General features: G+C 46.9%; 1 protein-coding gene across 5 annotated transcripts in view; it reads left to right on the top strand.

The window, feature by feature from the left end:
• The window catches only part of RASAL1 (RAS protein activator like 1), a 62,385-nt gene that overhangs the window by 23,684 nt on the left and 24,607 nt on the right, over nucleotides 1–14,094 (top strand). For all 5 annotated transcript variants that reach the window (XM_088659658.1, XM_060269281.2, XM_060269282.2 and 2 more), the window contains 7 exons: nucleotides 1,333–1,414; nucleotides 2,988–3,125; nucleotides 6,244–6,332; nucleotides 9,366–9,483; nucleotides 10,709–10,865; nucleotides 11,302–11,366; nucleotides 12,849–12,961. In XM_088659658.1, the coding sequence (XP_088515784.1) occupies nucleotides 1,333–1,414; nucleotides 2,988–3,125; nucleotides 6,244–6,332; nucleotides 9,366–9,483; nucleotides 10,709–10,865; nucleotides 11,302–11,366; nucleotides 12,849–12,961 (762 nt within the window). The remainder of the gene's footprint in view (nucleotides 1–1,332; nucleotides 1,415–2,987; nucleotides 3,126–6,243; nucleotides 6,333–9,365; nucleotides 9,484–10,708; nucleotides 10,866–11,301; nucleotides 11,367–12,848; nucleotides 12,962–14,094) is intronic.

The following is a 14,094-nucleotide window of genomic DNA, read 5'->3' as shown; positions in this document are numbered from 1 at the left end:
ATCTTGATTTTTTTATTTAAAAAATGTTGTCTAGGGTGAATTTTCTTTTTGGGTGAGGCTTTTGATTTTCTGTGACAAAATGCTTCTTTCAGATATTTAGCCAGGATGGATATTTATCTGGGATGGATAACAAAATGGTAGCCCTTGTGGTGGTTTGTGCCATTTTAGAAGGTTTTGCTTTTCGAGTCAAGGTGCTAGTCCTCAGGAAGACGCAGTGAGGTCCCAGTTTTGATGTTCACAAATGGCAAGCCCCAGGCCTGGGGGGGCCAAATGCAGCTCTCCCCACTTTTCTCTGCCTGGCCCTCAGGAGTCTCTCCAGGGCTACTTCCACCCCATACATTTAACCACTGAGCTATGGATTCAAACCGTGGTCTCCCGTGTCTTGGACCAGCACTCTAACCGCTACACCACATACAGTACTAAATAAGTGCAAGAGATACTATTCTGGATGAGATTGCTACCTTTCTCTCAATACTCCGTTTGCAAGTGTGATGCTGCTGAAGGGTTCAGTGCGTAGGAACTGAGAGGGTTAGGGAAAAGGAACGGGTGGTCGGAGACCATGAAAAACCATCCTTCTCTCCTGGATGCTCAACTGGGAACCTAGGCAACCGATTAGCCAATAGGAAATGGGTGGATCGTAGGGGTGAGTGGGAAAACGAATTGAATGAGTGGCTGCAGTCAAGTCATAAGGGACTGGCAGTGGTGTGAGTGTAATAGCATCATAAGTCCTGTTGCCAAAGACATCTCTGTTTCATTTTGAACTGACACGGTCCTCAGAATGCAGGTACAGGGAATACTTCTTTGCAAAGCGAAATGACTCCTGCACTGGAAGGAAGCCTCTTGCCTGAGTTCTAGGTGTGTTTGGCACAGGTTGGAGTTGGTCAGTGGTGAAGGGGAATGGCACTCTGTACATGCTCAGGGGGAAGAAATTTTGTGGCAATTTTTGCATACTCAGACAACCACTGGGGTGGTTTTGCCCCCTTACCTTGCCAATATCTTCTTCACTTCTGCAAATCTTGAGGTTCCCCCAAATCTGTTGATACCTTACTCTGGTTTCTCAGTAGCCCTGTTTTGGCTACGTAGTCATCATCACTCAGCACCCGAGTTCGAGTTCGCTGTTAGAAGACAGCCACACACACACACCTAAGGCTGAAATGAACCCTCCGCTGCCAGGAAAGGCCTTCCTTTGTCAACCTCGGCAGCGAGCCCCCTTTAAAAAGTTTTTGTTTTGTTGATGAAGCTGCATATCATTTATGTTAAATTAAAAATAAAGAAATAAAACCCTATTGAAATATGCTTCCTGATATCCGTCTGCCATCTTCCTCCACATAGAGACCTCGCTCCGCGGGACACCTCTGGCACCTCAGACCCCTTTGTCCGTGTCCTGTGGAATGGGCAGGTCCTCGAAACAGCTGTAAGTATAGCCCCTGATGCGTTTGAAGTATCAGAACCGAGCTGTATGGTAGGATTTGAATCCAAGACCTGGGGAATAAGAACTGGAGTCAAAGCCCAGAGAGGCTATTGTGTCCCAGGGATAGTCTGAGTCTGAACAGGAAGTGAGGACTGGGGAATCGTTTCCATTTTCAGTTTCTCTCTTTCTCATTTTTCCTGTCTTAGTTCTTCATGTTTTTGCATTAGCTTGTGTGTAGAAGTTTTGATTTTTTCAATTCTCATGAAAGTTCACCAGCATATTAGTATGAATTTCTCCTAATATACACATTTTTGGTGCAATTTTGCCCAATGCATTGCACACACATTTTTTGCAAAGCAATTTCCCATAATATAAATGTATTTCATGGAGATGGATGAAGCTGGATCTACTATTTTCTGTGCACGTACCTATGCAAATGATTTGGGGTGCTCCAAAAATCTTTTTTCAGGGTGTCTTCAGCTGCGTTTTCCATCGTGTTCTACTGTACATAACTTGCACACCTTTCTCTTTGAAACTGAAGCTCCTTGTGTTTCCAAATGCTTAGCTTTGGAACAGGCAGAACAACTCCTCCTTGGGCTTCTTCCGGCGCACCTTATCCAGAACAACCCTAGAAGCCAATCCTCAGTGACTGAGTGTCTTCCTTTCATTCTGATTGGCTCCCATCAGCACAAAAGGTGAGAAGAAGGCTTCTTCTCAATGGCTCAAACAAGGCCCTCTTTTGTGCTGATTGGGTGACTATAAGATGCTGGAGACAGGCACCCTGCTGGAATCCTGGTGCAGAAATACTAACAGGTCTTTGACATGCACATCCTCTAGGAACAGCCCCCCCCATCTCTGTTCTCCTCTTAACGACAACCCTGTGAGGTAGGTTAGCCTGAAAGATAGCAGCTGGCCCAGGATCACCCAATGAGCTTTATTAGTTGAGTGGAGGATTTGAACTCTGGTCTCCAAGATCCTAGTCTGGCAATCTAACTGCTACGCCACAAGCTGACTCACTCCACGTGGCTGTGCACATACGGGTGTGTGTCTCACCGTGGGCAAGGCGGCAGGGGTGATTGTGGGGGTGTTTGCTCTTAAACGGGTGTCAGGGGACCTCCCTACAGGGGACCTCCCCCCATCTGTTGACCAGCTCTTCGCCCAGTGAGAGCAGCAGCAGTGGGTCAGGTGGGGGGAATGAGGAAGGAAGTGCTATGGAGGTGGCAAGGCTCAGTGATTTTGGAGAGCCTTTGTGCCGCCTTGACCAAGAGGTGGAGGGGAACAGGCAGCCCCTTCCGGTGCCCGAATTAAGGCGCGGCACTAAACGTAAGGTCGGGAGGAGGTGTTTCGGGGTGCCCAAACTCTTATGTTGGTCATGCAGCAGGAAACGTCCACTCCCGGATTCTGCAAGTGACCAGGAGGTCATGTTTTCTGCTATCTCTGCACTGTAAATACTATGCACAACAAAACCTTTAAAGACAAGCACGGACTTGGGTGTCCTTACTCGAGAGTAGCCGAACAACACCATTACAACGGGGCATCTGTCCACTTGCGTTTATGCATTCTTCTGCCTCCGCAGATCATCAAGAAAACTCGCTTCCCACGCTGGGATGAGCTGCTCGAGTTTGTCCTGGAGGAGGGGACCGCTGGTGAAACCCCGCTGATCGTAGAAGTGTGGGATTGGGACATGGTGGGGAAGAATGACTTCCTGGGACGGGTGAGTGGTGGGCACAGGAGGCTGGCCTGGCCTGGGTCCCTCTTATGCAAGCTCTGAGGTGTGGGAATGTGAATAGTAGGAGGGGATATATTGATTAAATATTATCCTTCCTCAGGCACGCTACTGAGCTAGTAGCACAGCACATTCCCTTGCACATTGCTGGAAGCTAGTTGATGGATTCGTAAGAATCATTTGAGTTGAGCAATCCGGTCTGGCTTGTCCAGATTGGATTGTTCCTGGTAAAATTCCCCTTTGTTGTTGTTTAGTCGTTTAGTCGTGTCCGACTCTTCGTGACCCCATGGACCATAGCACGCCAGGCACTCCTGTCTTCCACTGCCTCCCGCAGTTTGGTCAAACTCATGTTTGTAGCTTCAAGAACACTGTCCAGCCATCTCGTCCTCTGTCGTCCCCTTCTCCTTGTGCCCTCCATCTTTCCCAACATCAGGGTCTTTTCCAGGGAGTCTTCTCTTCTCATGAGGTGGCCAAAGTATTGGAGCCTCAGCTTCACGATCTGTCCTTCCAGTGAGCACTTGGGGCTGATTTCCTTCAGAATGGAGAGGTTTGATCTTCTTGCAGTCCATGGGACTCTCAAGAGTCTCCTCCAGCACCAAAATTCAAAAGCATCAATTCTTCGGCGATCAGCCTTTTTTATGGTCCAGCTCTCACCTCCATACATCACTACTGGGGAAACCATAGCTTTAACTATACAGACCTTTGTTGGCAAGGTGATGTCTCTGCTTTTTAAGATGTTGTCTAGGTTTGTCATTGCTTTTCTCCCAAGAAGCAGGCGTCTTTTAATTTCGTGACTGCTGTCGCCATCTGCAGTGATCAAGGAGCCCAGAAAAATAAAATCTCTCACTGCCTCCATTTCTTCCCCTTCTATTTGCCAGGAGGTGATGGGACCAGTGGCCATGATCTTAGTTTTTTTGATGTTGAGCTTCAGACCATATTTTGCACTCTCCTCTTTCACCCTCATTAAAAGGTTCTTTAATTCCTCTCACTTTCTGCCATCAAGGTTGTGTCATCTGCATATCTGAGGTTGTTGATATTTCTTCCGGCAATCTTAACTCCGGTTTGGGATTCATCTAGTCCAGCCTTTCGCATGATGAATTCTGCGTCTAAGTTAAATAAGCAGGGAGACAATATACAACCTTGTTGTACTCCTTTCCCAATTTTGAACCAGTCAGTTGTTCCATATCCAGTTCTTACTGTAGCTTCGTGTCCCACATAGAGATTTCTCAGGAGACAGATGAGGTGATCAGGCACTCCCATTTCTTTAAGAACTTGCCATAGTTTGCTGTGGTCGACATTTATGGAACTCTCTAGCTTTCTCCATAATCCAGCACATTCCCCTTTATTTCCCTCTTAAAAACAACAATGACATAACAGTCTTCTTTTAAAAGTAATGGTAAAGTTTACTTACATTCAGTTCACAGTGTGGTCCTGAAGGCAGCCTTTAATCTTGTACAGTGGTACCTCTGGTTACAAACTTAATTCGTTCCAGAGGTCCGTTCTTAACCTGAAACGGTTCTTAACCTGAGGTACCACTTTAGCTAATGGGGCCTCCCACTGCCGCCACACCGCCAGTGTGCAATTTCTGTTCTCATCCTGAGGTAAAATTCTTAACCCGAGGTGCTACTTCCAGGTTAGTGGTATCTGTAACCCGAAGTGTTTGTAACCCGAAGTACCACTGTAGTTACAGGTACATGCGTAGAGTATGAGCTAGGCCACAGACTTTCCACCTTGTGACTTCCATCCTCTGTAAGGATGAGCCATGTGCTGCTGGCTATGGAATAAGGCAGTGTTTCTCAACCACTGTTCCGTGGCACACTAGTGTGCCGCGAGATGTTGCCTGGTGTGCCGTGGGAGAATTACTTTATATATAGTCAATATAGGCACAGAGTTAATTTTTTTAACATTTTCTAATGGTGGTGTGCCTCGTGATTTTTTTCATGAAACAAGTGTGCCTTTGCCCAAAAAAGGTTGAGAAACACTGGAATAAGGCGAAAAGAAGAAGATGGCTGTGTGACTAGCCCTTTTTTTAAGGGTCTGTCAGGGTCACGCCCATCTACCTGGTCACATGCAGGGGGAGGATGCTCCAGACCAGGTGTGACAGGAAGTCCTCCTAGGTGGAGCAACATTTCCCCGTGTGTCCACTCTAGGCAAACAGGAAATGTTGTATTTGACTGCTTCACTGATGTTACATCTCACATGAGGGGTTGCGGCTGCTGCTTTGACAGGGGTCAAAGAATTGTAGAGTTGGAAGGGACTCTAAGGCTCATCTGGTTTAACCCCTGCAATGCAAGAATAGGCAGCTGTCCCTTACGGGGATCAAACCTGCAACCTTGGCATTATCAGCACCATGCTCGGACCAACTGAGCTATCTAGGGTCGAACTATAACTTGAGGAACTAAATCGGGCATGGGGAAGATATTAGGCTTGAGGTCCACATTCCTTTCTGTGCAACCTCCTGGGGGCCACCTACAAGCGGTGGGCGGGGCCAGAGGCAAAGGTGGGCAGAGCAAGACATGTGAATTTTACCTTTGCACAGGAGGGTAGTTTCTGTTGGCATAACACCACAGGCATCTGGGCTGGCGAGCCCCTCACCTCTGTTCTACGGTGTAGCCAGCTGGAACACGATCCAGGCTCTCGGAACCTGGACACGTCATCTGCAGAGTTCATCCAGCGTTAGCGTGGTTTGCAGCAGATAAGACACAGAGAGAAGTTCTTGCATATTTACAAGCCTTTATTACGGAGCATCTCAGAAGCCAAGACCAAACGTATCTTTCTTCCTCAGCATAGCAAGAGCAAGTAAGGCACCACAATAGCACAACAAACAGAAGTCTACATCATGTGACACATTCAACATCCTCTTCCAAGCCTGTCCCTTCTTAAGGTGGAACAGAATCTACTATCAAATCCTAACAATTTCTACACAGGCTCATACACATCTCACTGCCCTCCATCCCTGCAAGCAAGCTGTATCATCAGAGGCACATTCCAGCCTTTAGCCCTACCTGAATTAACCCTCGAGTGGCAAACAGAATGATCCCTGCTGTTGCACTTCCAGCACTCCTCTACCTCTGCACTGACCTGTCACTTTCTCTGATCCATGCAGGTTGAGTTCCCGTTGGATGCCTTGCAGAAGGCCCCTCCCAAAGGCTGGTACCGCCTGCTGCCTTTCACCAGCACAGAGGGAGACGCAGGGTAAATGTGGGAGCTCTTCTGGCCTTCTTGGGTCATAGTATTGCCGTGGAATTCTATTCAGTATTGATCCAGAGTAGATTCCCAATGTATAGTTAGCAGAGTAAAAACTTAAATCATCCCTGGCCACACACCCCAAGCGACCTGATTGGCTGCCTGGCAACCTGATGTGGCCGGGGTCTCCCCGGGAGTGACACGGGACGCCGCCCCGCCCCAATGTTGAGGGGAGTGGCTAGGAGCCCAGACCACAACCCAGCCCCACCCGGAAGTGGACCCGATACTCCCAAAAAATAGACCAGATTTCATCCAGCAGAGCTTGACTGCTACTGAGGGCAAATGAGCATAATGGTCACAAATCCAATTCATTCAGGATAGGCACAGTCCATAAGAAATCCAGTTGCAGCAGGCTTAACTTAAACTTACAATAACTTATAATAAGTCCAAACCTTAACACTAAGCATACTATGTACAGAACGCCACACCAGAAGGAAAGAAAGATAGAAGGAAAGAGAGATAGAGAGTGTTGTGATGTGGGTTTTCGTGATTTCAGCTCTCTTGACATAATATGCTGGAGACAGTTCTCTAGTAATACTTCTTTATTAAAGCAAACAAGAGGAAAGATACATTTATAGGGACAGGGGACTAGCTAGAAAGGAATACATTTTGGAGGGAACAATATCAGGCAATCACAGTGCTGCATACCTGCCAAGTTGCTGTCGGAGAAATAAGGGACCGGGCGGAAGTAGCAGACCGGAAGTAGTGCTGCCGCCATTTTGGAACTGGGCGGAGCATGCTCAGAAGTGACTTTTGATGCTGCTTTGCCCAGTTCCAAAATGGCCGCCGCACCAGAAGTCACACTGCAGCCATTTTGGAACTGGGCAGAGCAGCATCAAAAGTCGCTTCTGAGCATGCTCCGCCCAGTTCCAAAATGGCCGCAGCACCAGAATAAACCGGGGGGGGGGGGAACAAAAAAATCCATTTTTTTCAGCTAGGAACAGCTGGAAAAACGGGGATTTCCCGGGGAATACGGGAGACTTGGCAGCTATGCAGTGCTGCCTTTTGGAGGAAACCAATAAGACAGAGGATCCAAATACAGCAGCTTAAATGAACCAATAGTAGCTGTACCTTCTGGAACCAAAAGGCAGTTACTTTACCCTAATGCAAATACAGACAATAGTAATACAGATATAAAATCCTTTGACTCAATACGCAACAGAGAGATACTTTTATACAGTAGTCCGCATTACCTTGACAGAAAGAGATAACAGAACCAGTTTAAGGCAGCTGTACTCAGCTTCTCTGAAGGAATAACCAAAACATCATGAACCTTCTGCTTGCTTCTTTCACACAGAGAAGCTTCCACCCAGAAGCTTCTCGAATTAAGTAGAATAGGAAAGACCTCTACACATCAGATCAATACTTTCTGTACTAAGAAATGCAAACTGACAAGTATGTCAGGACTCGGCGTGGCCAGGTGCCCAGGGGATCGGGTTTGGGGTCTACTGACAAGTTGTCAGGCTGAGGGGCCAGAGGTGAACAGCAGGATCTTGGGTGGGCAGAAGTTGAGCTGTGGTACTCAGGGCTCAGGGGGAGCATCGTAGTCCAAGGTGGATGGGAGCTCACCTGGCTGGCCACTGTGAGAACAGGATGGTGAAATAGATGGACCCACCTTAGAGTTGTGGTTGTAATTGGTTTTAAGCTGCTTTTAATATTGTGTTTGTAAAAATTAAATTTATTTTCAACTGCTTTCCAATGTTGCGTTTTTAAATCTAAATTTATTTTCGCTTTCAATGTTGCGTTTTAAAATTTAAATGCATTTATTTTGTTTATAAAGTTATTTAAATACCGCTATATCGTTTTTTTAAAAAAAATGTCAAAGCCATTTACAAAGATATCTCTGTACGGTGGTGCCTCGACTTATGAATTTAATCCATTCCGAAGGCTACCTTCGTAGGTCGAAAAATTCGTAAGCGGAAAAGCGCCATTGGAAACGAGATTTCCCATAGGAATGCATTGGAAACGGAAAAATTCGTAAGTCGAAGCAACCCCATCCAAAAATTCGTAAGTCGAAAAAACCCTATCTAAAACCGCCGCAGTTTCCGTTCGGATGTCGAGAAATTCGTAAGCGTGTGGCCATTTGCCCCATTCGTAAGTCGAAAAATTCGGTTGTCGAGTCGTTCGTACCACTGTATATTAAAAACGCATACAAATTTGAAACCACAGGCAATCAGCTAACCGTTATGGAAAGATGGCTTCCTAATTGCCTGCGTAGGCATGGCGGCACAGGGGAAAAAATTCTGCAGGCGTACAAAGTTTGGCACAGAAGGAGCCTGCTCGATCCCTATTGGCAGGATATTCCACACGGCTGGGTTGTTGCCACTAAAAGCTCAGCTTCTTGTTGCTGCCAAATGAGCCTCACCAATAATAACTCATCAGCAGTCGTTAACAGCCATCTACAGGTTTACCACTCCCATTAGCCCATCACCCATTCCCATCACCCCTACCCTCTGAATATACATAAGGGTTTGGTGGATTCTGTTTCAGTGTATCTGACGAAGTGTGCATGCACACGAAAGCTCATACCAAAATAAAAACTTAGTTGGTCTTTAAGGTGCTACTGAAGGCTTTTTTTTATTTTTGCTTCGACTCAGACCAACACGGCTACCTACCTGTCACCCACAGATGAGTTAGACTTCCCCTAAGGTATCCTGACCCTAAGTTGCTCAGGGCTCTGTAAATTGTTCAGGGTGGGTTTTCTTTGCTGGTAAGCAGCCAGCGCAGATAATTTAACAAGGGTGGGGTAGGGGAGCTGAAAATAATGCCAATATATTTCAATAATGCCAACGCGCCCCTTTGTTTTCAGATAGTACATGGGTAGACGAGTTTAAAAAGCAAGGGACACAAATTTTCACAGCCCTCTAGCGTCTACGGCGGCTCGTTTACCAAAAGTCATGTATTTCGCGTGAACTCCGGAAGCGTATAATCGATTCTGATCAATCTAAGCCTCCTGGTGCAGATTGTGCTCTCTGCTTGCAGGGGGAAGCTGGGGGCGCTGAGACTGCGGGTGCGACTCGCCGAGGATCGGATCCTGCCCTCCCGGTACTACCAGCCACTCATAGACCTCCTGGTGGAGTCTGTCATGTGCCCAGCAGAGGTGGGCAATTGGTGGTTTATCCTCATTTTTTGTGCATGAGAGAGATACGGGGTTAAAAAGAGGCACAGTCAAGGCTGGTGGAATAAATGGGTGCAAAGGTGGGGGGGTTGGGTTGTTCCACTGGAGGAAATTTTGAGGGGGTGTCACTTGACATCTCCACCATCTGGAGGTGGAGATCCTTGGACCTTGACGAATTTCACACGCTACCAACACACCCTGTAGAATTCTACCCATGATATTTTATCTGCACAATCAGAATGAATTTCAGGAACCGAAAAGTCTTATTGAGAAATACGACTTTCAAGCTGTGTGACCCCCAGACAGCAACTAGTCATTCATACCCTCCAACAATTTTCCTATGAAAATAGGGATATCCTATTCAACAACAACAACACTCTGTTTGGCTGGGTTGCCGCAGCTACTCTGAGCGGCTTCCAACGTATATAAAAACATAATAAAACATTAAACGTTAAGAAACTTCCCTATGCAGGACTGCCTTCAGATGTCTTCTAAAGGTTGTATAATTACTTATCTCCTTGGCTCAGGGGTTGCATTTGGTGATGATGATGATGATGATGATGATGATAATTTATTTATTCCTCGCCCACTCTGGGTGGCTCCCAACAGAATATTAAAAACACAATGAAACATCAAACATGAAAAACATCCCTGAATAGGGTTGCCTTCAGATGTCTTCTAAAAGTCAGATAGTTGTTCATTTCCTTGACATCTGATGGGAGAACATTCCACAGGGTGGGCGCCACCACCAAGAAGGCCCTCTGCCTGGTTCCCTGTAATTTCACTTCTCGTTGTGAGGGAACTGTCAGAAGGCCCTCGGAGGTGGACCTAAATGTCCAGGCTGAACGATGGGGGTGGAGACGCTCCTTCAGGTATATAGAACCGAGGCCATTTAGGGCTTTAAAGGTCAGCACCAACACTTTGAATTGTGCTCGGAAACGTATGGGGAGCCAGTGTAGGTCTTTCAGGACTTGTGTTATATAGTCTCAGTGGCCACTCCCTGACTGTATCCCTGGTTTAAAAAGCCGTTTGGGCCTAACTTATATATCTGAATTTCTACCATTGCAGGCATGTAGCCCTTGGAAGGTTGCAAATAAGCAAATGTGGCCCTCGGGCTGAAAAAAGGTCCCCCACACCTGTTTTAAATACACACACACACACACATATATATATGTATGCCATTTGCAGATGTTCTGCTTCACTACAGGAGAAGGAGGATGTCACACCCTTAGCCCTGCTGGAGGAGGTCTGCTCGTTGGAGAGTCGCCAGGACGTAGCCACCAAATTAGTCAAGATCTTCCTTGGCCAAGGCTTGGTGGTGCCTTTCTTGGACTATGTGAACCTCCGTGAGGTTTCGAGAACTGGTAAGAAGTTCCTTCATATGTCACATTGTGTGTCTGTGCGCCGTTTGAGGTTGGTTGCCCAGGATTGTGGCAGCAGGACCAGGTGGGCGCCTAGGGCTGGGTGTGAGCCCTGCAATTCCACAGCAAAAAGAGAGAATCTGGGTTTCTGAAAACCTTGGCTTTCATTCTTCGATACGAGCAAGTTTCTAGCCCTTAAGGTTGCAGAGCGCGACGCTTGGAAGCAGCAATTCTGGGGGTCGTACCTAAAGAGTTCGGTTTGGGACCCGGACCCGGAGCAGACTGCTTCTGCGGAGTTGGCCAGTGGGCAGGATAGCAGATGGTGTGAGAAAAATCCGACGCATTAATGTAGGGGAGCCAGCGTCATTCGCAGGTAGATTTTCTCACTCGTGGTGCTAATTGGAAGCGGGGCTGGCAACCCCCCTCTGTGTTCTTTCAGCGGATCCAAACACCCTCTTCCGTTCCAACTCCTTGGCTTCTAAATCCATGGAACAGTTCATGAAGGTGAGTAAATAGCAGAGGAGGAACCAGCAGGTGGGTATTGCTGGGTTCCATCATCTCTCTCTCTCTCTCTCTCTCTCTCTCTCTCTCTCTCTCTCTCTCTGTGTGTGTGTGTGTGTGTGTGTGTGTGTGTGTGTGTGCACTCTGTGTGTGAGTTTGTGTGAAACAGAAGGGGCTGTCCCTGAGTTGCTGGGGTGGTGCTAAATAAACAAATCTGCAACATGTGCCACATTTACATGGGGTTTGGTTTTGGGTGCGAATGATGCCATTTTGAGGGCGGGGGGGAGGCGGGGGGGGGCAAAACACCTGCCATGAAATGAGATGAACCACCCTTTGCAGCGGAAAGAAAAAGAAAATATTTTCACAGCAAACAGGACAAACCCCCTTTTCTCTTCTTCTTTTTTGGCCAGCACTTGCTGAAAGGAAAAGGGAGAAGTGTTGGCGGTGTGTTGCGTTGCACAAATCAACTTGTATTTACACACACACACACACACACCCCTAGCCTTTCCCCCCAGTCTGGGATTCAAGGCATCTTTCCCATAAAAAAAAAGAACAAGCAAATATATCTCCCTCTCATTACAATGTAATTATAATAATAGAATACCATATTTTTCTGTCTATAAGATGTCTCCATGAATAAGAAGACCCCTATTTTTTTGAAGCCAGAATGAAGAAAACAATATTTTAGGGTTGCCTAAACCTAAAACAAAAGTGAAAATCTGGACGATCAGCGGTGAGCTTTCTTGGAGCGATTGCTGCAACCCCCAATCGCCCCACCAAATGCACACTCTGGCCCGCTCAAGCCCAAATCCAGGACATTTGCTTATTTTTTAAAATAAAAAATCCTCCCAGAGGCCTATGTTCCGTGTATAAGACGACCCCCGATTTTTGATTAAATTTTAAGGGGGGAAACCCTCGGCTTATACACGGAAAAATACAGTAATCATAGAATTGTAGAGTTCCCATGGCAAAAGATGTGGGATCTTTGACTATTAATAACACAAGAAATCTCTGCATTCTTTGGGGTAAACCATGTGAGTTAACATGTAAACAGAAATATTGTTTTCTGCTGCTCCAGAGAAGCAGACACGGAACAATGGAATCAAACTACAAGAAAGATTCCACCTAGACATTAGGAAGAACTTCCTGACAGTAAGGGCTGTTCGGCAGTGAAATTTGCTACCAAGGAGTATGGTGGAGTCTCCTTCTTTGGAGGTCTTTAAGCAGAGGCTTGACAGACATCTGTCAGGAATGCTTTGATGGTGTTTCCTGCTTGGCAGGGGGTTGGACTGGATGGCCCTTGTGGTCTCTTCCAATTCTTCTATGATTCTATGTATATCCAGTATACAAGTTTGCATATACCCTTTGAACATTTCAGCACCAATGAGAAGTCATTTTTTTCTTTCCACTTGCATGTGTGTTTTGGAAAACGTATTTCCCCCCTTCTTCTTTTCCACCTAATCCTAACTCTCTGCGACGCAACAGGTGGTCGGGATGCCTTACCTCTACGAGGTGCTGAAGGCCATCATCAACCGAATCTTCGAGGAGAAGAAGTACGTGGAGTTGGATCCCTGCAAGATTGAGCCAAGCCGGACCAGGTAAGGGGAAGAGGGGAGCTGAGGTGTGTTTTGCAAAGGGCAGAAAAGGAAAAGCGGCTGGGAGGGAGGAGGAAAGGAACTCAGGTACTTGTTCTCAGCTCAAGGATTCCTTGAGAGGGACAGCTGGAATGGGAAGAGTTCGGGGAGAGGAGGAGTGGGAAGAGCACATCATTGTGACATTCAGAACAAGACTGTAGGAGAGGCGAGGCCGTCTGCTGAGAAATGGGGGGTAGGGTGCCAAACGTGGTGAGAAAATGATTAAAAAACAGTGGTGCGTCGGGACGGGTGTCATTCACAGGTGGCGGTTTTTTCCTCACCCAACAGTGCTAATTAAAGCAGAAGCAAGAGAGCCTGCCTGGCAGGTGATTTATGACTCCAAAAATAATGTTGTGGGTTGGAGGAGGGGGGGCTGTTAGGGCTGCATGCCTGAGACCCTTCTAATTCCTGCATGCAGCAAGGGTTCAATGGTTGAATGAGCCATAATGGTCCCTTAAGTATGGGCCGTTAAGGTAACAAAGGAAGTGGCTCTGTGCTAGAAATCAAAGGGTGCCCCCCCTCCCAGCTGTTAGAAGGTCAAATGCCAGAAATGCATTGTGGGTGAGAGATGGCTAGAAGCTAGAGGCAGGCCGCGCAGCTGAGAGACAAAGCCATGCCTCATTTCTGCTGGGATGCAAGGCTGTGGTTACGGGAGAAGCAATATCTTCTTGGGGTGTTTATGCTGTGAGCCCTTCCATCGTAGGCTCAGGTTGTATATAGAATCTTAGTGTTGGAAGGGACCCAAGGGTCATCTAGTCCAGTGTTTCCCAACCAGTGTGCCTCCAGATGTTTTGGGACTACAACTCCCATCATCCCTAGCTAGCAAGACCAGTGGTCAGGAATGATGGGAGTTGTAGTCCCAAAACATCTGGAGGCACACTGGTTGGGAAACAGTGATCTAGTCCAACCCGCTGCATTGCAGGGATCTCAGCTAAAACATCCATGACAGATGGCCATCCAACCTCTGCTGAAAAACCTCCAAGGAAGGCGAGTCCATAATCTCCCAAGGGAGACTCTTCCACTGAGAAACAGCTCTTACTGTCATAAAGTTTTTCCGTATGTTTAGTTAGAATCTTCTTTTTTGGAACTTGAAGCCA

Source organism: Zootoca vivipara, chromosome 16 (genome assembly GCF_965207765.1).
Source record: "Zootoca vivipara chromosome 16, rZooViv2.hap1.1, whole genome shotgun sequence".
Classification (NCBI taxonomy): domain Eukaryota; kingdom Metazoa; phylum Chordata; class Lepidosauria; order Squamata; family Lacertidae; genus Zootoca; species Zootoca vivipara.
This window is presented reverse-complemented; position numbering and strand designations above follow the sequence as displayed.